This window comes from Sminthopsis crassicaudata, chromosome 1 (genome assembly GCF_048593235.1).
Source record: "Sminthopsis crassicaudata isolate SCR6 chromosome 1, ASM4859323v1, whole genome shotgun sequence".
Classification (NCBI taxonomy): Eukaryota; Metazoa; Chordata; class Mammalia; order Dasyuromorphia; family Dasyuridae; genus Sminthopsis; species Sminthopsis crassicaudata.
In genome coordinates, this window is record NC_133617.1 from 72652508 (window position 1) to 72678255 (window position 25748).

Below are 25748 nucleotides of genomic sequence, written 5' to 3' on the forward strand. Positions count from 1 at the left end.
CCTATTGAGGAAACTATCCACAGACCTTTTTCACTTAGGAGTTGACTAAAGCAGTAAGAGATTCAATTAGTACATTTTATAAGGAAGTCTTGAAGCCAAGATTTCCTGGCTTTGAGGCAAGTTCTACAGTTAAGTCTATGAACTACCCTGACAAAGGAAATCATCATGTAGTAGCTGGCTGACCTGGGCAAGGAATTAAGGTGGCTCATCTAGGTGAGGAATTAAGATGTAAGTGGGGCATCAAGAGATTGCTTACTTTTATCTCTATTTGGATGGATATATACACTAAGACCTCACCTATGTCTCTCTCCCTTAGTGCCCAATATGAGTTTTACACAGAACTAGCTAGGCTGTTTGCATTGGAGTGTGACGCTGGTCCCTGGCATTTTCTTTTGGTGTGGGACTCAAAAGTTGAAAAGGGACAATTGTTCCCAATTCCTTTGGGGGGAAACCTGAGCAGGACAAATCTCCTGCTCAGAACCCTGTCTCTGCCGGACTCAGCTTACACAAACCTGGGATTGATCTGGGACACTGGTGGCAGGTTCCCTCTTCCCCCCAGCCCTTCTTAGAACAAAGCACCACAGGGCCTGGCTCCTGGTACAAATAGGCACTTTTATTAATGGTTGGAATGCAGTTAGACATAGGGAGTGAGGAATGGGGGGGGGGGGGGGGGTACACAGACAACTGGGCCCAGGGCCCAGGGAAGGACAGGAGTCTCACAGCAGGCACAGGATGCGGGAGGCCCCAAGTTAGGAAGAACTCCCTCTTTGGGAAAATGAAATAAAGCTTACTGGATAGAATTTCAGGACATTAAAATATTAGGCTCCAGAGCCTACATCCACATAAGCAAGTGAAACAAAACAATCTTGATTAGCTGAGTCTGGCCCTGGGGCCTAAGAATAAAGAGAAGGCTCATTTGCCCAGTACACCTCCTGGTTAGCCTTCTTTCTTTTTTTTATTTTGCTAAGCCTTCCTCCTTTCATATGAGGAGAATGCCCTTGGGATCCCAGCCATATCAACAGAGAGGGAGGAGCCCTTCCATCAGGTTTCCATTAAAAGGCTATTAGTTTCATTCTCCTCCCCAGACTAACATTTCCTATGCCTGCCTCATTCCATCAGGCCCTTGTTTCCCGTCCTTTCCCCTCTCCCCTTTTCCCTTGATGGGAGAGAAGATGGAAAACAAAGGGCCTCCCACCACTCAGTACCTCCCTGCAAACCAGCCTGAAACAAGCTAAAAGCAGATGTAGTACAGATCCAAGGGAGGTATAGTGAGCTTGCTCTCACTCTCGCTTTGTCTCTGTCAGACAGACACACACACACACACACACACACACACTCACACCAACTGGCAGGTCCATTCTCAACCCACATCCAACCTCAGCCTCTGAGCCTAAGAACAGGAATATATATGCAAAATTCAATAGAGTTTTGTCGCCCACAAGTATGAAACGAGTCAGAAAAATAGACCCTCTTCAGGTAGAGACACATTGTCCAGGAGTAGGTTAAAAAAGTCATCTTTAAAGCAGCAGAGTAAGTTATTAACATTCCCCTTCACCCACTCTTGCAAAATGACCTCCTGGGCCAGGTGGATCCCAGAACTGAATCCAGGCAGCTGAGCCTGTCCCTTCCTCAACCCTTCTCAGGGTCAAAGAAAAAGAGCCTAGCCTCAAAAGGACCGACAAGAAAAAAAACTTTCTTGATTAGGGAACCAAGAGAACATCTTTCTTCAAGATCTCTCAGCACAAGACTATTCCCCCCCCTCCCCAAAATAACTTGAGGGCCTGTGACTGGCAGTCTCGTAGATGAATGAATCCACTGATGAAGGGGCCCGGGATAGGGAGGGGTTGGTGGACTGGCTGCCTACCCTAAGAGTGTAAACCATAGTGCACTAAAGGAGGCCCCCTCATCAAAGAGCCCGTGGGAGGGTGAGTGGAGTTGGCAGAGTTAGTGGGGGCTGAAGCCCTCCAGAGGCCATGGCGTGTGCTGACCCTAATGTAAACCACCTCCTCCCCTCCCTTCCATGGAGGCCTGGGAGGAGTTCTAGGCTTCAGCTAGCTTCTTGTTGGTCTTGTTTAAGAGCTTCTTCAGGTTGGAAGACATGAAGTATGGCCGCTCCACGGAGCCATCATTCCGCTCCAGGTCCTCCACTGCAGAGAGAGGGCCCAGGAGAGGGGGTCCATGAGAGGGCACAGACCTTAGGGGAGGGGGGCAGGAGGAAGAGGTAGGGAAGATGGGGAAGGCTTTGGCCAGCAGGAGGGAGACAAGGTCACGGAGCAGGACAAGGACCTAAGGGGTGACACTTTACCCTAGACACAAACAGAATCCAGCCTTCTCCCTTTGCCTCTGCCATGGAGGCGTCATGTCTTTGTGCCCACATCCCACCACATCCCCAGTGAGAAAAGAATCTTGGGCCCTTGCCTGGTTCCCAGTCTGCAAACACATTACATCTCCCTGGCACTCCGTGTGTGTCAGCAGGGGGCCCAGAACACCCCCACACCCAAGAACACCCTATTCCTCCTGTGCTTCACTCTTCCCGGCCTCAGCATTCCCCTTCAGCAGGATGTCTCTCAGCTCAGGGGACATGAAGTACGGACGCTCGGGGGAGCCATCGTTACGCTCCAGGTCCTCACCTGAGCTCCCCCCCACCCCCAGGAATTGGGGGGTAGGGCAAGGAGGGGGACAGGCAGGGAGAAAAAGACAAGGGGACATGGGGAGCCAGGCAGCAGAGGAGCAGAGAAGGGTCAGGGACATGGGAGAGAGAGAGAAACAAAGACGGAGAAACCAGTTAGTGGCAGCTACAGATTTCCCAACCAAGGCCAGAAACACTCAGTCCCTCAGGGTGACATCCCCCCAGGGGGGAGAAGATGGTCAGAGCTGCAGTGCGGAGTAGAGGGGCACAGGGGCGGCAGCAGCGGAGCGGGGAGTGAGTGTGAAGTAGGGGAGAGGGAAGCAGGGTGGGGAGGTGGGAAGCCAGTCCCTGTGCATTCCCTTGTGGAGGGGAAAAGCAAGAACACAAACCAAGTCTTCCAAGAGAGAAGGGCTGGGGCAGCACGACCCTGTGGGAGAGCTGTCGCCAGGCCCCCTGGGTACTCACAGAAACAGAGGAAGAGCGTGTCCACACACATTCCGTAGACACTGAAGAAGCCGTGGGCGATCAGGTAGGAGCCGATGATCACCGTCTGTTCAAGGGAGAGACAGCCCAGTCACCGTCCCCGCCCCAGTCCTGGTCCCTGGCTTCCTTCAAAGTCACCTTCCCACCTCCACCTGCACAGGCTGCCAGATGCGGCTCCCTAAAAGAATCTTTCTTCTAGCCAGCCTCCTCCTCACTAAATCTCCTTCCTGATCTCAGCCAGATGCATTAGCCAGACACAAAATGAAAGGGGCTCTGGCCAGAGCCTCGTCTACCTTTATAACCTTGTGGTCCCACATGGCCAAGTGGAAAATGAGCTCCTCAAAACTAAGAAAATCACCAAATTCTAATTTTGCCTCTAACAACTATTATTGGGCAAATCAATTAACCTAGCCTTGCTCTGGCAACTCTCTAAGACTATTGGTGAAGGAGTTTTTTCTCTTGGGAACTCCCCCTACACCAATGGTCCCTTTCCAGTCCCTAAGAGAAAATACTTAGCTCAAGTCCTACCTCCTTTGTGACCCTGACCAAGCTGAGTAAATGTCTTCCAGCTCTAGAATATGTGTTTGTGTGTGTATTTAACACACACACAGCAGTGTAGCACTGGCCAGAGTTTTCCTGGCTTTGTCCTTGGCGCTGGCCCCAGCATGGTGCTGAGGATGATATAGGCCAGTCCGGGCCACTAAACATCTGCTTAGCAGAACTACAAGCCCTGCCCCTAATTCCTTATCTATGACTTTAACCAATGCTTGTTGACTGTGGACTACAACTGTGATCTTGGACAGTTTACTTCTGGGCTTCACTATGCTAATCAGTAAAATGAGTGAATTGGCTGGCTGACTACTAAGCTCCCTCTTAGCTCTCAATCTAGAACCCTATGAGATCTAAGCCCTTGTCTGGGCCTCAGGAAGTTCCATACCAGGATGGGAACCCAGTAGTAGTTGAGGGAAGGTGCTGTGTCCTGTACAATTTTGATTCGGTGGGTGAAGAAGAAGAATGCCAGAATTCCTGGAGAAATAAGAAAGCCCAGAGGCATGAATTCAGTAATAGCGCTTCCAAAATACCCACTCACCTCAAGAGCCTCCCCCCCTCCAGGATCCAGAGAACCAGAGTGAAATCAGGCTTCATTGAGGCCCACTCTAGCCCCCATCACACTGTACTCCTCTTCCCTGTGGAGGATGGAGAATCAAGGCTAGAGAAGCTTGGGGCTCCCCTGGGCACTGAGAGAAGGTCAAGCATGACTTACCAACACTCCCCACCACCAGAAGCTTTCCCAAGAGGAAAAGGAAATCAGTGACCTTGTCCAAGACAGCTACCCTGGGGTGCAGGAGAGAAGCTAAGAATCAGACTAGAGGGTAGGGAAGAGAAACCTAGAAATGGGGGTACTAGGGGAACCAGGAAGGAAGAACATAAAGGAGGGGGGAGGGGACATTTTCTGCTCTTACCTAATAATGTTCCGCATGAGCAAGAAGAAGGCATTCTTGGCAGACGTACAGAAGTTGGTACCATAGATGGCAATCTGTGTGTGTGTATATAGGTATATGGTAAGGGGAGAAGGAAGGCCATAGGGAAAGTGCAGATCCTCAAAAGAACTCGTGTTTTCCAAAGAACTCATATTTTCCAATTGAGATGGATGAGGGCTTTGTAAATTTTTTTTCATTCTCGACCACTTTTCACCCAAGCAATGTTTGTGACCCCCAAGTATATAAATTAACTATTTACTGAAAACCAATCATTTGGCAAGCCCCACATTCAATTACCATATCCCACTTAGGATTGCGATCCACAGTTTAAGAAGCTAGGGGATAGATGGAGGAAATAGCTAGGAGGGCAGAAGTGGGAAAGAAATACCGAGTTCAGGGTCTCCAGGGTTACTTGGAGTGCTAAGAGAGTAGCAAGGAGCTCACGCAGAGAGAGGTTGAAGGTACTTTCCTTGGAACGATGTGGGAGAACCACACTCTATTGGGGGGGGTAGTGAGGAGGGTCCAGGCTTCTTGAGGCACTCACCATGATATAGGCATTCCTATTGAGGAACTTGAGGAATTTCTCCAAGCACCAAAAGCAGCACTTGAGACAGGTCATGAGGAATTTGGCAAATCTGTTCTCTGCAGCTGGAGGGGGGGAATACAGAATTTCCAAGTGGCCCCTTCCACTTCTTGATGCCAATCTCCAAACCAGGACAAACCAACTGTCCTCAGGACTTACCACCTCCCCTCCCCCCACTAACCCCCTCACCTTTGAGCCGCTGGTCCAGGTACTCGAGTATCACACGGATTACCTGCACAATGGCGAGAATGAGGGAGCCGAAGGCTAAGGAGCCTGTGTGGTACCTGAACAGGGAACAGTTGACTGATTAGTTACTTACCACTGTGATGTAAACAGGGGAGGATGAGGCCCTTTCCCTTCCAAATGGATTTTGAGTTTCCCCTATATAAATTGGCTACAACCTGGGAGAAAGTGGGACTGGGGTAGAAGGAAAGGGAGTGTCAGCAGGAGTCCCCCACCTCAGTTTCCCCCTCAGTGCCAATCCCTATTCCCTGGAGCTGGTGCCCAAGGTTCTGGTCCCAGCCCTAACCCTCACAGACCTGAGTGCCCTGCCGAAGGAGGAGAAGAGAGGAAAGGCAGGAAGGTCATCTGGCTTGTTTATGGCCCAATAGTAGGAGGCAAAGGCGCCGGCCAGTGTCACCTGGCCCAAAGCCAGTGCAAAGTTTGCCAACCAGAAGAACATGAAGACATTGTAGATCTGCAGGCCGAGCAGCGCCCGGTGATAGCCAGTCTCCCCACCATAGAAGGCAAACTGGCATCGAGCATCAGGGCACAATCGGGTCACATTTGAGTTATGGAAAGTCTGTAGGGAGATAGACAGAGGCAAGGTCAGAAGGGACAAGAGGCTGTGATTGATGTGGGGACCTGAAGGGAACATAGGAATTAGCCAGGATGTCCACGGAGAAAGGCTGCAGATGACTCCCTGGAAGGCTTTTCCCTGACCCCCAGTCCTGGTTTACCAGCTTCTCACCTCTGGATTACACGTCTGTCCAGCAGCTACACACACCGTGTCATTGAAGACCTTGTAGATAGCCTCATTGGAAGTAGACAGGAAGCTAAGTGCTCGATAAAGACTCTTAACTCCAAGTACATGGTCGAGAAGCAAGGGTCTCTAGCCCCAACCCCATCCCTGGGGATCATGGCCAAGGGTAAGAAACTCCAGACCCCTTCCTTCACCAAGGTCCCAAAGAAAGGGAAAGGAGGGAGGGCAAGGACTGATGAGGGGCTAGGGAAAATGGACAACTGGGAGAGGGAAGAGTGAAAGGCTGGGAATTAGCAAATGGATACACAGCGGTGCTGGCCCAATAGGCAATACAGAGGCAGAGGAGGAAAAAGGTAAAAAGTGGGTATAGCAGGGAGGTCATGACATAGCCTACAGCCCTGAGGAAACAAAAAAGAAGGGATGATTAAGGTTTTTGCCACTGAGCTTCCCCCAAGTCTTACCTCCCTTCAATCTCTTCTGCTTCTCCTGGTCTTTTCTTTAGCTCCCAGCCCCAGCTCCCTCCCCAATTCCCTCTAGTCTCCTGCTCAGCTCCTTCCCCAAACTTGCCCAGCCCTCTGCCCAACTTCCTCCCAAACCCTTCAGTCCCCAGCCTAGCTCCATCCCCAGTGCTCCCCAATATCCTGCCCAGGTCCTCTCTCTGCAACCCCCAGTTCCCCATTCACCACTAGCTCTGTCACCTGCTGGCTTCCTTGATGAGGGCAATGGCAATAAGGATGCGCTTTCTCAGGAATATGAGCAGGAGGATTATGATGAGCTCCAGCACACACAGGATGATCACTTTGGATGGGGGAGGAAGGAGGATAAGCCAGCCCACCCCATCCCACCCCCCCAGGGAAAGGAGCATAGAAACATAATGCTTAAGGACAGGGCTGGAAGGGGCAAGTCCAACTCCCTCTCCTTCACTTTACAAATAAGGGGAAATAGAGGCCTAGAAAGATGCCCACAGTCATAAAAACAATCAGGGCAAAGTTAGCCAGGGCCTTTGTAGCTCAGGGGCCAATGTGGGGCAGATGGGGGTAGGGACAGAGGGATGTTCCTTATTTAGCACTCCTGGTTCTCAGCCATGTCTGGGCTCTGCTAGGAGGGCCTAGAGCCAGGAAGTCCTGACTTCCAATCCAGTCTCAAGTACTTACTAGCAGTGTGGCTCTGCATAAGTCATTTACCCTATTTGCCTCAGCTTCCTCAAGGGTAAAATGGGGATAAAAATACCAACTTCCAGGAGTGTGTTATTTTATGAAGTATTTGTAAAGCACTCAACACAGTACATAGCAGAGGGGGTGCTAAAATGCTTTTTTCCTTCCCCCAACAGGAAATCTCAATGAGCAGATCTAGGGTAAGTGGGTGTGGGGAGGTGGGGAGGGCCCAGATTGGATGACGGGGATTGGGGAACCACATGTGAGCACTCACTGAAAGCCAGCCAGGTTTGTCTCAGGTGCAGATATACCCGAAAGTCAGTCTGGAAGCCCAGGTCCCCAATGGAAACATCAGAGCCAGCTTCACCTCGGAGTCGGGAATACTCCATGTAACAGTGAAAGATTCCTGGGGAGGAGGAGATAAGGTGATTCTGGGCCCTTGAGCTCCGGTTTAAAAGATACTGTAAACTAAGGGAAGACACCTCACCAGGAATATCTCAGAAATGGGCCTGCTGGAAGGTAGCAGGGGGTGATCTTAAGAGTATCTTACAGAATTGGAGGCATAGGGAGAGACCAGAAGTCTCCAAGACTCTGAGAGTCCTCAGAGGAATCAGAACGGGGAATTTCAGGGAGCAGGAGAGTCGTAGGGAGAACTGAGGGACCTCAGAGTCTCTGGGGGTCAGCAGAGAGATCTGGCACTGTCAGGGCTCTTTGAGATGTGGTCTGGGAGTTCCGAATTCTCACCATAGCCCAGCACCAAGATGACCATGACTATCATAAACCAGATCATGATCCCGGCCAGGAAGCGGAGGAGGATGATGAAGATGAGGCTCAGAGCCATGGCAATCACCAGACCACTGTGGCAGGCAGGAAGAGAGAAGGAAGAGGAGTGAGTCAGACCACCACTCCCCCTTCCTAGGCACTTTGCCTGCACCAACTCCACCCCCTCCCCTAAAGGAAGCCAAAAATAAAAAAGAGAGCTGGAGACACAGAGACCAAGCCCCAGATAGATCTAGACTTTTTCTTTCCAAAGGAATGAAAAGCACAGGGACAATAAGAGAAAAGAAGAGCAATGCCAGATCCTCAGTCCCGTGATGTGAACTCTCTCCCCCTGGCCATTCCCCAAGAGTTCGGGGTCCAGACTCACATGAGAATCCAATACCAGGATACAGTGTAATCCTCAAACACACGCATGGCCAGCTGCCGTGCCTCCAGCACCACATTTGCCTTCCTGAGGGGATTTGAGAAAGATTAAAGGAAAAAAAAGAGAGTATTTTGGAGGAGGATGGTCCCATCTCTGCCTAGCCCCTTCATCCCCTCCCAAAGACCCTAGGAAAGTGAATCTGCTCTGACCCAGGGAGCTCTGCCTTCCTTCCCCTTGAAAGAAAGAGGAGAAACAGTCTTAGAGAAAAGAGAAGTTCAGGGCACCCTCTCCTTACTTGGCTCCCTCCACCAGTTCTGACACATTTCTCTTCTGGCCATGTCCATCATCAAATGTGGTCTCATTGCCCACAGTGATCACACCTTTGTGGGTCTCAATGGCTGGGAGGCATCGCCGAGCCACTGTTGGGGACGATGGTCAGAAGTCAGAAGTCTACCCTGACCTCTTCCCCAGAAGCAGTCCCTCCCTCCTTTCCCTAGTTCCAACACTCACAAGGTTTGCTGGGTGTGAGCACAGCAGGGCAGTCTCCATCCCTAAGAACTTCAGCTGGACTCTGGGGGGAAGGAGAGATGAAAGGGGTCAGCCCTATTCCCCCTCAGGCTCACCCTCAGCCTCTTTCAACCCCTATAGTCAGTAGCCCTCAGGGCCCAAGTACTAAGTCACAGAATAAAACACATTTAAAATTGAAACACTTTAGATAGCACTTAGAGGGAACTCGGGGTAGTAGCTGTCAGGTGCTGGGACCTGAGGCTCAGATTTTGGTCTCACCACTGGGTATAAGCCTAAAGAAATCATTAACCCTCAGAGTCTCAGTTTCCTTATCTGTAAAATGAAGCTGAGGGGTGGGGTGGAGGCAGAGGAGGCTAGAAAGCCAGTCTCAGAGTTAGGAAGCCTGGCTTTCAAGGCTCACCTTGGGGCAATACTGGCCTTGGGACCCAGGACTATCATTTAATCTCAGTGCCTCAGGACTACACTCTCAGACTAGAAATTGAAGAAGGAAGGATGAGCTCCATTAGCAGAGGAGAACTTCCCACAGTTTCCTGACACCAAAGAAATCACAAGGTCTAGAGACATGCACAAAAATGAGAATACTTAAACACCTACATCATAAGATGGAGGGGAAGGGGAAGGAAAACTTGCTAACCTCAAACATTCACAATGTAGATACAAGCTTATTCATATTTATTCAGTCTGACTCCTCCCTTTCCCTATCCCAGCCTACATTTCATAGATAAGGGAACTCAGGCCCAGGGAAAGGAAGTGGATTACCAAGTTCACCCAGGTCACAGGAAGCTTAGATAGAGCTAGAAAGGGTTTTAACCCTTTCTTATTTTCTTTTTAAATAGAGGAGGGACAAGGCAGCAAAATAATGAACTGAGAGCCAGTGAACACTGGAACACACTGGTAGTGATCAACAAACTTAGATTCAATTCCAGGGGCTCTTTCCATTTCAATTCCCAGCCTCTCAGGCTGTGACCCTTTTTTTCTCACCATATGCAACAAAGTAATGTTCCTGGTAGGTTTTCACCTCCTTCTGCCCCAAATACCTTGATTTTGCCTTGGCCAAAGCCTGGAACACAGAATTGTTTATAATAGTCCATGTCCTGGGAGCGGGAAGAGGCTTGGAGATAGGTGAGATATCTGGAAGGACAGTTCTTCACACAGATCTGGGTCAAGAGAGAGAATAAGCTGGCACTAAGGTCTGGCTTTCCCTCCAGTCTGTACCAGACACTGTGGCCACCACCTACAGACCTGGAGCAGAGTCCTCCTGGTTCTTGCCCCACCCCACATCAGAAGGGCCAGGAAAGGGGGCCTGAATCTGGGCTATGTGTGGGTCACTCACCTGCGGGGTTGGGCACTGAAACTCGAGTAGCACCAAGGGACTGGCACATTTCAGGATGTTGAAGTAAAACAAGAAAGGCTTGTTCCTGGAAGGCATTTTAAAGAATGGTGAGGGGGGATTAGTCTCAATGCCTGTGCTAGGTCCCTCCATCTCACACAGGACCAGGACTTCCCTGCCCTTCATAAGCCAGCCTGCTAAAGCCAACGGCTGGAATTGGCCTAGAAGCCAAGGTCAGGGGAAATGGGGAGCTAGCATGGGAGGCACTGGGGAGTAGGGAAAGACTTACTCGTTAGGTGTCCCCTTCTGCCCACAGAACTGTCCACGGCTGTCTGTAGGATAAATCACCTTTCGAGGGTCTCCATGAGTCCAGGCTGCAGATAAGTCAAAATTATTGAGTTCAATATACCCTATCCTTTCCCCCTCAATTGTCATACCATCACCATAATCCCCAAAATGCTCAGGCACTGGCTTTGGAATCAAGGGACCTGGATATTTGAACTTTATACACCAAGGGGAAGGGGAGTGAGGAACACTTCAAAATACAAGGGCTAAATAACTTCTCTTTTAGGTCCCAGTATCTCCATCTATAAAATGGGGATAGAATCATAGAAATGAGCTAGGTGGGCCATTTAACATTGTATAGTCCAATCTTATCAGTTTTAAAAGTGGGTTGACCAAGGTCACATACATAATAGGTAGTAGCAGAGACAAAATTAAAATCCAAGGTCCTCTGACTTAGAAGCCAGTGATCTCACCACTGTTTCTCACTGACTTCCTCTCAGGGGTTAATGTGAAGAAAAGTACTTAGTGAACCTCAAAGCACTTTAGCAATCTCTCCATCTCTCTCCTCTCTCTCTCTCTCTCTCTCTCTCTCTCTCTCTCTCTCTCTCTCTCTCTCTCTGAGTCAAATTGCCCTTTGCTGTTTCCAAGTTACATTGTGTCTTTATGTATTCCACAGGCTACCTCAAGCCTACATTATCTTTCTTCTTAAGCTCTGCCTCCTAAAATCCTTCCTGTTGTTCTTCAAGGCCCAAATCTGGTGCCATCTCTTTCATGAAGTCTCTGCTCACTTCGGCTGCAAGTGATCTCTCAGTTTTCATGAGCCCTAACTGGGTCTATCGTTTTGCCTTTACCATACATTTGGGGTCTTCTCCAAGGTTCTGTTTATCTTGCCACTGGACCCAGATAGCTCCAGAGGGTAGAAGGAAGCTGGTGATTTTGCACAGCCCTGCCTCACTTAAATCCAATTCACTTGTAAATCATGATTATCACCTTCCTGATGTCAGGATCCCCCTCCATCATGAAGGACAAACCCCAACAATAGCACACACGCATCCCCCAATTAGACCAAGGGAGATTCTCCTGTACACAAGTCCCTTGAGAACAAGAAATAACACTTTTGCCTTTCTTAGGACAGTGCCTGGCACAGAGTAGGCACCTAAAAAATGCTGCCTGACTAGTTCATCTTTCTTTGAAGTGTGATTTGCCTGAAAATTTTTTACCTTTATAAGCACATAGTAGGTACTTAAATGTCTGTTGAATTAAATGGTTGGATTAATCATTTTTATCCCTAAGAAAAGGGTCAAATACAAAAAACACAAAAAAGGTCACGTACCTATAATGCCCACAGCCACGTACCCGACAATGGCTATGAATAGGGCCACACAGCAAATAACATCGGTGCAGCCTCTGAAAAGGAAAAAGCAGGTCAGTCCCAAACAACCCTGTGGGAAACTCCACTCCCTCTCCCCCAAAAAACAATGGGACAAGGATGAAGCAAGAGAGCTATAGAAAAATAAGGATGAAGCAAAAGAGCTATGGAAACAGCAGAGCGTGACAGAGGAATGAGGCTCATGTGGACCAGAACACAGGATAAAAAGCAGAAGTAGGGAAGAGCTGAGCAGGACCCAAGGGAGTTAGGGTGCTGGGAAATGAGCATAGTGCGGAGGCTGGAAGTCAGGTGGACTGAGGACCAGGGAGGGGTTAAGCAGAAGGGAGCTAGGGACCCTTTCCCTTCCCCCCATTAGACCCAATCTCACCTGTTGTAAATAGGGCCCTTGAATGTTGGGTCATATTTCTGAGGCGTTCCTGAGAAACACACCCCAAAGCCCAGTCAGGGAAGCCAGTGGCCTCAGCCCCTCCCCTGGTTCTGGCCTTGAGTGACCCAGAATTTTGGCCACTCAGAGCCTGGCCAAAAATTCCTAACTACATCCTAATGATGCCCCTTCTCCAAGATTTCTCCTTAAAATTCTCATTGGGAGGTCCCTGGGGTTACTCCCAAAGGAATGGGAAGATGAACCTGGTGGGGGAAAATGGGGGGGGGGTGTCCCGAGAGAGAAACCCGAGGCAGCCAAAACAGAAGCACGTAGTTAGACTGCCTCCCACGCAAAGATCTCTAGGGCCTGGCCAGCCGCCTTAGGGATTCAAAGGACATTAATTTACTAACATTATCTTAATTAACACAATCTCCCCCCCACCCGCAGAGCTACACAAATCAAGGAAGTTGGGGGAGGGGAGTGCAGCCCAGGAGAGGACCAATTGGGCCACCAGAACCCTTCCTCACCCACCCAGGGTCTGCTAGCCCCTCCGCCAGTACTGGACTCGCAAGGAGCATTTCACGAAGTGCTCAGCGACGCTTCTGAGGGCAAGGAAAGGAACAGGCGCGGGAGCAGCAGGAGAAGGAGAGGAAGGGACCAAGGCGAGCCAGGAAGGGCTCAAACAGGCAGCAGCATCACCGCCCCCGCGCCTTGGCCCCAGGGCCGAGTCCCGCTGCATGTGGGGATCCAGAGGGGGAAGCTGCCTGAGAGCACGAGGCTGGGCTTAAGTCAAGGGGCTCCTACGGCATCTCCAAGCCCACCACCACGACATGAACACTCTCACACACACAAAAACCCGGGAGTTCGAACAGCCCAGAGATTAGCGCACCTCGCAGCACATTCCGTCCTGCATTCCAGGACCCAGAGGCGCTGGAGAGCACTGGGGGATTAGGGGAAGCCCCGCCAGCTGCCTGCTGCAGGGGCAGAGGCTGTGGGTGCCCAGGGAGATGCCCACCTACCATGCTGCCCGTAGTAGTGCTGCCGCTCACCCCCCATCCTGCTTCTGCCTCCGGTCCGAGGCCCTTTCCCGGGATCCCGGGCCCAGGCCAGTCAGCTGGGCGGAGACAGTCCAATGAGAGACTCTGCCCAGAGGATCAGACTGGTCTAACCGGTCCCGATTAGCGACTGCCTTCAATTACCCCCGCCCCGCCGAGCTCGGCTAGGTGGCTAGTGCCCCCACCCCCTAAGCTCTCCAGGGAGGTAGCGCGGCCCAGTGGAAAGGGTCGGGTGGGGCCGGGGCGGTGGCCGAGCTGAGAGAGGGGGCCTCTGGGGCGGGGCCAGGGGGAGGAGGAGGAGGAGGCGGGGCGGGGGAGCAGAGGGGGCAGCTGCTCCTGTCACTTAAGGCGAGACACGTGGGGGCGGGCGGCAGCTTGGAGTCTCCGAGAAGGTCAGAGCTAAAAGGGCCCTTGGGGATCGCCCAGTTCTACCCCGTCTTTCGTCTGTGGGGAAACTGAGGCTCAGAGAGGGAAAGGGACTAGAGCAAGGTCACGTATCTCATGGCCTGTAGCGATAATCTTCGCCTGAAGTACCCTTCCAAATCTTAACTTCCCACGGGGTGGGGGAAAGTGGGGGGGGGGGGGGCGACACTGGCTTCTCGAGGGAGGGAGGGAGGGATACACAGCTCAGCCCCGTCAGACTTCCCCAACATTCCCACGAGAAGGCAGGAGACCGCCAGAGCTCCCTAGAGCCAACTTGCTCCAATAGCCCTTCCTCCCCCATCCCCATCCCTCCCCCCCTCCCTCTGCTGGACCAGAACGTGCCCGCTCTAGGCTGAAGTGAAGGCGGAGGCGAGACCAGGGAAAGTACTCAGTAAACGGAGAAGGGCGGGGCTTGTGTAAAACGAGGTGCTCGTGCTCTGCTGCTCTTTGATCTCCAAGTGTCTGTAGTTACTCCGGCGGACTTTGCCTCCATCCTCCTTCCATCTTGCCTCTCGTTCCCACCGCGTTAGTTTCTAAACCTAGATCCTCTCCGCCTTCATGCTGGCAGGCTCGCAGGATTTAAAGTTGCAAGGTCTGGACTCGAAGGTCATAGAGTGAAATTCTTTTTGCAAAAAGGAGAGACTGAGAATCCAAGAGTGCAGTGACTCACCTATGATCACTCGAGTCACGAGGTGCAGAGCTAAGATTATTATCTCCACCTTCCCATTCTAAATTCATCTTTCTCCCTCTTTAATCCATTCTACACTCCTTTCTCTACGGGGAGTCAATCCAGTTACTCTCCTATTCAGAAATCCAAATTCTTCCACTAGCCTCTAGCTTTTCCACTTAACTTTCACTCATCCACGGTCTCCCACCCTAAAAATCTACATTTACAAGATCTTGGCTCCCCACCCCAAAAAAAAAAAAAATCCCACCTATATCTAAGAACCATCTGAAATTTTTTCTCCCATTTCCTTTATCTTACTCATTTTTAAACCTCAACCCAGGGGTCATCCCCTTCAGGAAGTCTTCCGCGAGCTTTCCAGCCAATGGAGAAGTGTTCTACACTTTTGTTTTTATATCTCTCAGGTACTCACTCCATTCTGCCTAGTACCGCGGTTAGGCGATTCTATACATATCTATGCTATCTTAGTTCGTTATTTCTCAGTGTCTCACAGCACACAATAAGCATTAAATAAATAGCGGTGGTAGAATCCAATGGAAGGAAAATCATGAGATCACAGATTAAAAGCCAGAAGGGACTTCAGAGATCATCTGGGTCAACTCCCTCATTTTACACAGGGGGAAACTGAGGCCCAGAGAGGTTAAATGATTTGCCCAGTGTTCCACAGAGTAAGCGCAGAATCAGCCCTCAGACTGGAATTCTCCTTTTTGATTCTTGGAGGCTTTAATTAAATGGCTTACTCAGGATCACAGAGGTGGAGTCTGAGGCCAGATTTTAACTCAGGTCCTTCTGACTCCAAGACCAGTAACCTGTTCACTGTACCACACAACTGCCCTAAATTCTTTTTTTTTTTTTTTCTATACCTGCCCAAAAGACCTCAGTGAGAAATTGAGAAGGTAGTATAAGGAGTACTGCTCTTAGCATAAGGAGACTTGCATATAGGCCTTCCCTGGGACACTTGTGAGTCATGTGACCTTAGTCAGATCATATGATCTGTGACTCTAGGTCAGAGCAAAAATGTCTCTTGAAAGCTGGGTGGGCCAGGGAGCCACAAATGAAGCTAGTTTCCATGAAATGGAAAGATGGAATTTGGGTCAAAGACCTTAGTTCAAGTCAAGCCTCTGCAGCTTGCCTGTTTCCTATTTGGGAAAGGAAAAAAATAGGGGCTGGACTTACTAGTCCCTAATGATCCTATATGTTCTGTTCAACCCAGATCAGAGGGCCAGTTTGCCTAGACAACAGCATCAGATGCAAAGCCTAACTTCAAGGCCCTAACTCAGTGGATCGGAAATCACAGGCCAGAGCATGGACCATTAAGTCAACAGCTGCTTGGTCAAGGGGAACTTACACCACAATAAACTTGCAAATCTCTAAAGAGAGATAGATTTCTGGTGACCCAACTTCTCCTTGTGGGGACCTAGCCTACTGAATAATCAATCTTCCATTATAACTGGCTTTTCCACTTCAAAGCTCCCCTAGGAATGTTTTAATTGTAGATACTATAGAGAAGATACTTTTTAACCCTCCACTTTAGAGATAGAAAGGACCTTAATTCAGCCTTTTCACATTGCCAAGAAAGCTAAAGCAAAGAGTCATATGAGACTCAATGAAGATCACACTTTAAGTGGTACCATTTTTCCTAGCTAAATATTCCTACTCTAGATAAGATCTCTCTTCCCCTTCTTCCCAGAGCTTAGTACAGTGCTTGGAACATAACAGATGCTTAACAATTTTTTTTTTATTATTATTGATTGATTCTTGGGTTTGAGAAAAGAAATAGGAAAGGTCTCTAGTCCTCAGGATCCTTGAGAGACTTCACTGGAATTCACTTGAACATCAAGGAGAAATCAGATCTCTTCCCAATAGAATGTATTCAACAAGGACAGTTCATTTTTGTCTTTGTATATCTCTAGTTCCCAAGAGAGAACCAAGAGGAACCTATAAAGTGGATAGGAGTGGGATGGGATCCATGATCTCATCAGTATAAGGAACTCCTGGAACAAGGGTCAGTACTTTTACAGTTTACAAGTATCTTCTCTTCAATTCTTAGAAGAGTAACTTGAAAGCACAAGTAGGTGGGAAATTACTTAAGTAATTTATTGAGGGTCACACAGTCAATATCTCAAAAGCAGGATTTGAATCCAAATCTTCCTGGCTTTGAGAAAGGCTCTCTATTATGCAGTGGGCAGCTAGGTAACTCAGTGGATAGACAGTATCTTGACCCTGTCAGGAAGACTTGAGTTCAAATCCCAGCCTCAAATACTTACTACCTTAATGACCCTATACAACTTAACTCTATTTGCTTCAGTTTCCTCTTCTAAAATAAACTAGAGAAGGAAATGGCAAACCACATAATATCTTTACCAAGAAAACCCTAAATGGGGTCTCAAACAATGGGACTTCTAAGCAACTCTATCCACTATAGCAATGATATCAAATCCAATTCAAGATGCATATTGATTTAGAAAACCTCAAATTTACATTATCTCTGTGGGTATGTATATAATATTTAATTTTGTTAAATACTTCCCAGTTACATTTTAATCTGTCTTCACTAGGAGTATAGCAGACCCAATCTGACACCTCTGCCCTACCTCATTCCTCCTCTCTTCTGGTATTTAGCAAGCACTTACTAAATGCTTATTGAGTGAATGTTGAGTCCCAGTCCTAGTCCCCACTTCCTGGTCTTCAGATACTAAGGGGAGGGGAGGTTGTGCAAGCATATAGCCACACACAGTATTAATAGGGCTCTTTCCCCCTCAAACACAGAACACTGCTGAACTAGCTATGATTGCTTTAAGCTGAGGTATGTAAGGGATGAAAGAAAGATCCATGGCTGGCATCATAAGGAATGCTTAGGCGGGGGCAGGACAAAAGGGCTCTGTGGCTGGCTGAACAGTGGGGGAAGAGAAGGGCAATGAAAGCCATGGCTGTGGGTCCAGGACTGTGACTGTGAGTCTCCTTGGCTAGCTAGGAAAGGTTCAAATAGAAATATTATAACTCACCCTGAAATAGCCAAGCTGAGGTTTCTCTAAATAGTCAGTTTACATTGCTGTGGGTGGCCACTCATTCCAAGGATATAGTGTCCATTGAGATCAGGAGTCCAGCCCTACATGGAGCCTAGGACTTCTAGATAATTATCCTATTGAGCGGGACTTGACCCTAAGAGAAGACCTGAAGAGACATCATTCTGCTATATTCCCAAGTAGGTTTTGACCAAACAGGATGACTACAATTCTGCATGCCTGCAGCAAAGGCTAAAAATCCCATACTTCTTCTTTCCCCTCAAGAGAGGGTCTCATTTCCTATTTTGGGGAGTAGGTGGGAAATTAAGGCTAAAGGCCAGGAGCTGCCTTTCTTTCCCTAATTTACATCTTAAAATTCCTTGAGTTATCACCCATTATCTTCTCCATAGCCATAGTACAGAGATTATTATTATTATTATTATTATTATTTTTGCTGCCCAAGGGCAATCCAGTGAGATCTGGGGACTCCTCAGAATGTTTCAAATGCATAAAATAAAATGCACAAAATTACAAAGGAAACTAATTATATTGAACAGGTATTTCAACATATATATAATATATATAAAATCAACTGATATCAACAATATATATATATATATATATATATATATATATATTTTTTTTTTTTTTTAAGAAAGAAAAAACTAATTCACAAAATCCCAGGTTAAAAACTTGATCTAGTCTGGGAATTTAGAAGTTTTAAGTAGCTTTTTTCTCCAAGGCCAACCCTACTTATATCCTGGATCCTATCTTCTTCCTAGCTAATCTTTTATCTTCTCTGGCAGCTTGCTCTGGTAATTATCCCCTTTCTAGTTTTCAATCTCTCCACTTTGGCTTCCTCCTTGCTGTCTATAAACATGCCCAAATCTCTTCCATCCTTTAAAAAAAAAAAAAACCCTTCTCTCCATGGTACCATTCTTTCAATTATCATCCTAGATCTTCCCTCTTTGAAGGGAAACTCCCAGAAAGAGCTCTCTATCCCTCTTCTCTTACTGGCTTTTCAATCCCTCCCAAACTAGCTTTCCCTTTCATCACTCACAATTGAAATGTCTCTCCGTAAAATCACCAGTGATCTATTATTTGCCAAATCCAGGTGATTTGGCAGATGACCCTCTTGGATCTTTTCCTACTAGTTTGAGCAATCCTTTTTATTTGCCTTTGATGGATCATCCTTATTCATGTATGGCCTTCTAGGTGTGTCCTGGGCCTTCTTCTCTTAAGTCTTATTAGCTCCTTTCTCCGACTACCTACAGAACATTTGCAGTTGGGATTTGTTGAGACCTTTCCAATTCAACATGACTACAGCAGAACTAGTGATCTTTGCCCCAAATCCTCCCCTACTTTTCCTAATTGCTCTTGCTTTTCTCTAGATCCAAACAGCCACTCTAGTTTAGGTCCCTTATTATCTCACTGCCTGGAGAAAAAAACTAAAAACTTCCTAGTAGAACACTAGGCCTTCTACCACCTAGTACCAGTCTCTCCCTCTCTCCAGCTGACTCCCAAAGTGATTTCCCTACAGCATGGTTAAGTTTTACCTTGTCATCATTCTTCCTGAAAGAAGCCCCAGTAGCTAGCTCCCTCTGACCTCCAGGACAAAATACAAATTCCTTGATCTGGTATTTAAAGCCCTTTGCAATCAGACCCTCGCCTACTCTTTTTTTGCTTACTTCAGCTTCTCCTCTTGTATATTATCTTTCTTTCACCAAACCAGCCTGTTCCTCACATACAATATTCCAACAGCTCTTAATCTGCCTTGGTTCAGATTGTCCTTCTTCCACTTCATAAAATACCAAACACCTTTCCATCCAGGCTCCTGTTAAACAGGATTTCCCACAGGCATTTATTTTATCTTGATCCCCATTCAGTCTCTAGTATCTTCTTCTTTCCCAACAATTACTTTGTATACACTTATCTGTATCCATGTTGTTCCATGCTGTATCCACCAAGAACAAGTTTCTCAACAGGACTGTTTTGTCTTTACAGTAGCCCCAGCACTACACTCATAAACAATTATGGCTGAATGAACGTTTTCCTGATGTATTGATTTGTGCTTATTGTGGTCAAATCTCCCCACCTCAGAGAAGGAATGCACCTCAAAGGGAGATTAGACCATAATAAGATTGCTATGACAATGCCCCAGACTTGATAATGGCCATTAAAACCAAAGATGAAAGAGGCTACGTATAGTTCTCTCCCTTAATGATCTCACTGACTTCCATGGCTTCAATTATCACAAACCGTGCAGATGATTTCCAAATTTATTACCAACATTGCCAACCTCTCCCTGAATTCCAACTGCCTGAGTGACACTTCTACCTGGAAGTGTGGAAAGCAGAATTTGTCATCATCACCCATAAACCTGCCCCTCCCAATAGCCTTTCCATTTTTGTTATTGGCACTGCCATGTAAACTTTTGAAACTTTTAAGATAATTATAGTTGATACTTATGTTGGTCCACAGGAAAAGGAGGTATAAGCACACTAAAGTTCCCCCTTTTCTGCAGAAGGAATCCCAGTACACAGTATTTCTATCTTGACTTTTAGAGTTTCTAACTCTCCTGAGTATTTCCATCAAAATAAAAAGGCATGCATTGCAATAATAACAATAATAGCTAATGCTTATAGAGTACACATTATGTACCAATCACCATGCTAAGATACGTTATCTTATTTCATCTTCAAAACAACTTGTGAGACAGGTGCTAGCTATTATTATCCCTATTTCACAGAAACTGAGACATCCAGTGTGACTTGCCTGGGGTCTCACAATTAGTAAGATTCTGAAGCAGATTTGAGGTAAGTCTTCCTGACTCCAGACTGCTAGATGTTGAAATGGATAAGTCACTGGGTTTAGGATTCAGAAAGACTCATCTTTAAGAATCTGGCCATCAAATCTGGTTTCAGACACATTTACTAGCTGCATGACCTTAGATAAGGTACTTAATCCTGTTTGCCTCAGTTTCCTCATCTGTAAAATGAACTGGAGAAGGAAAAGATAAACCATTCTAGTATGTTTTGCCAAGAAAACTCCAAAAAGGATCACAAAGAGTCAGCTATGATTAAAACTGAACAAAAATAACTTCCCAACTCTAGGCCCCTGAACCCTCCTTCACCCTTACACATCCAATCCAAGACCAGGAGGTCGTATTTTCAAAACATCTCTTCTCTCAGTCCCTCTCCTCATCTTTTCTAAGTCTCCCAAGAGTAATTTAGGGCAGCCCTCTTCTCTCACCTGAATTATCCTAATAGCCTCCTAATTTGGTTTCCAGTCTGTTCTCTTGACTACTAGGATAATCTTCCAAAACCAATGCTCTAATCCTGTTCCTTCTTTATTTAAAAATTTCCCAGAGGATAAAGTAAAATCTTCTGACTCTGCTTTTCAAGGCCTTCTACAATCAGGCTCAAACTTACCTGCCCAGTTTTATCTCCTCCTATTTCCTTTGCTTACTGTGCCCAGGATTTCATTCACTCCTTCCTCCTCCACTGCCACTCCCTTTTTATGTATCTTCAATCATTCCCCCAGAACTGGCTTCTTTCCATCAGTCTACAAACAAGCCCAAGTCTCCCCTCCATCCTGAAAAAAAGCTTCTTCTAGCCTTTTTTCCTCAGCCAAGACCATGTCCCTCTACCCCTTCACCACCAAACTTCTGGAAAAAGTCGACTAGGTTTAACATCCCGATCTCCTAGAAACTTACTGTCTCCATCTTCGAAATAAATGCCTTCTACTCTCTCCACTACTGAAATCACATTCAAAGGTCACCAGTAATGAATGCCCCAGTAGCTGAATTCAATAGCCATTCTTTCTTCAACCCCAACCTTCATGTACCTCTCCAAAGATCTGACTCCTCCAAAGGGAAACAAGGACCACACTCTCCAGATTCTCCTCTTACCTTTCCTCCGGAGTCTCCTCATCTTCTTCCCAACACCCTTCTAATGGGTGTTCCCCAAGACTCCGCCTTCTCTTTTATCTCTAGATTCTCTCCCTGGGTGATCTCATTCACTCCCTCAAGCTTGGATTCTCCCAAGGCTGAAGCAGCCCAAATCCCAGTCTCCCATCCAGCACTCCAGACCAGTATCTCCCAACTGTCTAACGGAAAGAAAACTCCCCCAGAATATTTAGCCACGCCTCAAACGCAAACAAGTCCAAAACCAAGGCATAAACTGGTTCCAGAGATCAAGCTTGGTCCACGTCTCAGGTCGAAGATCTCAAATTGTGACTCTTACACTAAATAGTTATGTAACTCAGGACAAAGCACTGACCATTCTGTTCCTCATTTTCATCTATAGCATGAAAATGAGAAGCAATGGGTAGTGGGTAGAGAACTAACATATAAGTTCCAACACGGACACATCTACTGGCTGTGTGACTTCTAGGCTAATCATCTAACCTCTTAATGCCCCGGACAAGTGCTGAATTCCCATGTTCCAAACCAAAATAAAATATCAGCTCTTTTTTATGACTATTTGTCAGTGGCAAATATTTTCAAATTTTAAGGTTATTTTTGACATTTTCCTCTTCCTCTTAGATTGTTACCAAGCCATCCTTGCAACAGGGATATCCTTCCTACACTCCTCCTAAATTCTTAGCCAGCCTTTAAAACTGACATCAAATGTCACCTCTTTTCTAAGAAGCCTTTCCTGATCTGACCTCCACTCGTATACATTCTCAGATCTCACCATATAATAATGTATAGCATAGCTTTTATTGTTGTTTTGTTCTCCAGCCACCCTTCTCTCCATGAAACCAGGGTCAATCTTTTATATTTCAAGATTGGGAACACAGAATTCTGTAAATAGTATGTATTTCCTAAAGGTCTTTTCAATCAGCAAGCACCAAGCACTTATTTATCTTTTGTGTACCAGGCACAAATAGGTGTTAGGGATACAAATTCAAAAGTGAGGTAGTCCTTGCTTAGATTTTGGACAGAACATGAAAAAAAAAACAAAACAGTAAGCTCTAGGAAAGACTGCTCAGAAGAAAAACTCAGGGCCAATCTTTAGCCAACTGTTTCCAGACTTAGGGAGAAAGAGGAGGGGATGAGGGGTGTGGCAATTCCTCTCGAGCTTCAGGCTATTCTGGAACCAGGCCCGGTGCCCACCCAATTCTGGGGGGAGCTTAATTTCTCTCCCCAAAAGAGAGAATTTGGGTTCCTATAAAGCCAAAGGGCAGATTAGTCATCCATTTCCCCTAGGAAGACGATGGTTCACTCAACACATAGGTGGCCAATTCCTGTAGTCTCTTCCCCAAATCCTCCAAGCCCAGGTCTCAACCCCTCCCAAAACAGCCTTTCTGTTTTTCAGCGATAGCCTGAGGTCGGTTTCCGCAGTCACACCGCCCTGGCCCAAAGGGTACAGCTGCCAATCCAGCTCCACCACCAGCCCTCTCCCACCCATTCCTAGTTACATCTATTTCCAAGCTCCGGACCCCTCCCTTCCTATTTCTGGCCTAGGACTGGATGCCCCAAGAAGGGGTGAAATCCTCTCCCAGCCTATTTAGGGCCCTAGAACCTCGATGCTAAAAATACAACAGCTGCTAAGGTCTTCGCTCTCTGGCTCCGTGAGAACTAGAAAAGACCAATCGAGCAGCCTGGGGAAGGCGGCCGAGGATGGGGGGGCGGGAAGGGGGAAGTGTGTGTGTGTGTGTGTGTGTGTGTGTGTGTGTGTGTGTGTGAAAGGGGCACAGATAGCTAGACCTGGAGTTTGAAAGCAGAAACTGACACCCCTCCCCCAGGCCACTAGTAACATCTCGCCCCACCCCCGCATCCACAGACTCAACCAGTCCGTCGCGTCCCCCCCCCCCCCATCCCCGAGACAGTCCCCTCCCCCTTCCAGGGCCGGAAACACAGCTAAGACTTAAGCACATAAACGACCGGGGAGGGTCCCCCGGGGAGTCTGTGTTTGAAGGGAGGGTTCCGGGAGCCAAGGCCCTCCTAGCCTTCCGTTTACAGGCTATCCTGTATCTGCTACTTCCTCCTACTCTTCCCTCTCCCCTCTCCCCCATCCCTGGGTTCTTAGCTAGCCTAGTGCCGGGCCTTCGAGTTGGAAGTTTACCAATTGTTTCCTGTCTCTATCCTGCTCCACCCCCCCTTCCCGAGTTCCTCGGCGGAGGGTCAGGACTCTGGGGAGCCCAGCAGCCACCGCCTAGCTCTGGAGCCTCCTTTGTCTCCGCCGCCGCCTCAGTTTCCCTCTCCGTGCCAAGGGAAAATGCCTGACATCAGCTGATAGGCCAGGGAGCCCCTGGAGTTCAGGATTCCAGTTTCCTCGGCTCCAAGACCTAAGACGAGTCCAGGGTCCAGCTCCCTGATGCTGGGCAATTTCCAAGAGGCGCGGATAACGGGCCCCCTTCCGCAGCGGAGCATGCGCTATCGTAAACACAGATTGGGGATCCGGGTGTCTCGGCAAGCCCATCCCGGAACCCCCGGCTGTCCACGTGTCTCAGACAACTGGACAGAAAAAAACCTGGCACTCCTGACCCCTTTTCCTCCATCCCTAGCTCAAGGTTCCTCTGAGGGACAGCCCTGCTTCCCCTCTAGCCCAGTAGAAATGGTACAAACACACACACACACACACACACACACACACACACACACACACACACACACTCCGGCCCGATCAGAACAGGAGATTGAATCTTACCGTAGGGTCCTTCAGACTCCTTTCGGCCATCCTCCATGGTGGGGGAGGCAAGTGGCTGAAAAACCAGAAGCTGCTGCAAACCTGGCTGGTTGGAGCAAGAGGGTGGCGGGAGACTAAGTGATGCTGCCCGCCCCCTGCGGCCCCTCCAATGAGAAGGGGTAGCGGGCGGGGGCGGGGGAGGAGCCCGGGACGGATGGGAGCCCTTCCCTAATTTACAATCTCGGGGGAAGGGGCTTGGAAATCACCTGATTGAAGATCTTAGAATGCCAGAATTAGATCGGACCATGAGCTTCTTCACAGAATGGCCAATTTCCGAGTCGGAAGGGATCTCAAAATTCCAACTTATAGCTGAAAAAAGAATCTCCACTAGGGCATGAGTCCAACATCATTTTACTGGTGGGGAAAAAAATGAGGTCCAGGGAGAAGTTTCTTGCTCATATTCTTACAGTTAAGTTCGAACTGGTCGATCACACATGGATTTTCCTTTCCATTTTTAGACCCATAGTTTAGGAAGAACGTTGACGAGGGTAAAGAGGTGGAGGTCTGGAAACCAATGGATAGATTGAAGCAACCGGGTTGTCATGCAACAATGGATAGGAGGATATGCTAACTGCCTTTAAGTATTTGGAAGAATTCCGAGATGAAAAATTCCGTGAGTTTGTGCTGCTTGGTCCCAGAGGCCAAAACTAGGCACAATAGATGAAAATGACAAGAGAGGTAGACTGAAGCTTAAAAGGTTCATTGCACCTGGTACATCTGTTCTTCAGTCATGTTACTCCTGTCCAACTCTTTGTGACCTTGTTTGGGGGTTTTCTTGGCAAAGATACTGAAGTGGTTTGCCATTTCCTCCTCCAATTCACTTTACAAATGAGGAACCAAGGCAAACAAGGTAAAGTGACTTGCCCAAAGTCACACAGCTAGTGTCTGAGGCCAAATTGAACTCAGAGGGATGAGTCTTCCTGACTCCAGGACTGGAGATCTATTCACGTCAACATCTAGCTGCCCTTACTTAGCATATGGGGGCACCCCCTGACCTAGTGATTGAGGTTCATCATCTTTTGAGGTCCTCCAGATTTGTCCCGGGATAGTGTTGAGAAGATTTCTGCTCCAAGGTGGGAGTCTTTTTCAATTCTGAGATTTTGTTTCTTATAGTAAAATAGGGAGTAAAACCCTTTAATCTCATGAATACCAATCCGTAGCAATTTGCACTGAACAACATTGTCTTCCTATTTTTCAGATGAAGAAACTGAGACCCAGTATCACACAACTCAAAGTCAAGAATTGTAGTCAGAATTACAACCCAAGTCTTCTAAATTACATATCTAGATCTTTCCACTATTCCCTCCCCCCAAGTATCAGAAAGGTGGGGCCAGATTGGATCTTAGAAGAATGAGCCTAAAATTCTTTGTTTCACTTCGCCCAAGGCTCACCTCAGACCTTTGAATGAAAGCCTCCACGTTCAGCTCTGCCGCTGCTGGCATGGATATTTATGGAGATAAAGAGATGTCTTCTCCAGGAAGAAAGTGCTTTCCTGAGAGTTGGAAGGCACATGTGGAATCTGGAGTCACCTT

At 47.8% G+C, this 25748-nt stretch overlaps 1 protein-coding gene across 5 annotated transcripts; it reads right to left on the minus strand.

The window, feature by feature from the left end:
* Positions 1–592: 592 nt before the first annotated feature.
* Positions 593–24325, minus strand: SLC44A2 (solute carrier family 44 member 2 (CTL2 blood group)). 5 transcript variants are annotated; one of them, XM_074260359.1, is made up of 22 exons: positions 24178–24325; positions 12357–12405; positions 11933–12006; positions 10604–10688; positions 10318–10402; positions 10022–10141; positions 8967–9027; positions 8752–8875; positions 8460–8543; positions 8057–8169; positions 7587–7718; positions 6857–6956; positions 6464–6556; positions 6147–6231; positions 5716–5978; positions 5366–5460; positions 5138–5241; positions 4576–4649; positions 4377–4447; positions 4050–4138; positions 3095–3179; positions 593–2630 (listed from the first exon to the last, which is right to left on the minus strand). In XM_074260359.1, the coding sequence occupies exons 1-22, from the start codon at positions 24212–24214 to the stop codon at positions 2509–2511; spliced, it is 2145 nt and encodes a 714-aa protein (XP_074116460.1). In that variant the 5' UTR covers positions 24215–24325; the 3' UTR covers positions 593–2508. The 5 variants fall into 5 exon arrangements, with proteins under 5 accessions (XP_074116460.1, XP_074116434.1, XP_074116451.1 ...); XM_074260333.1 differs by having other exon boundaries at positions 593–2147; positions 24178–24310; XM_074260350.1 differs by lacking the exon at positions 24178–24325 and adding an exon at positions 21432–21560.
* Between the last annotated feature and the right edge of the window lie 1423 nt (positions 24326–25748).

Coding starts and splice junctions, on each gene's coding strand:
- SLC44A2 (XM_074260359.1), bottom strand. CDS start 24,214: ATGGAGGATGGCCGAAAGGAGTCTGAAGGACCCTACG. Junction 12,406..24,177: donor GGAGTCTGAAGGACCCTACG/GTAAGATTCAAT, acceptor TGTGTTTCTCAG/GAACGCCTCAGAAATATGAC. Junction 5,242..5,365: donor CCTGGACCAGCGGCTCAAAG/GTGAGGGGGTTA, acceptor CCCCCCCTCCAG/CTGCAGAGAACAGATTTGCC.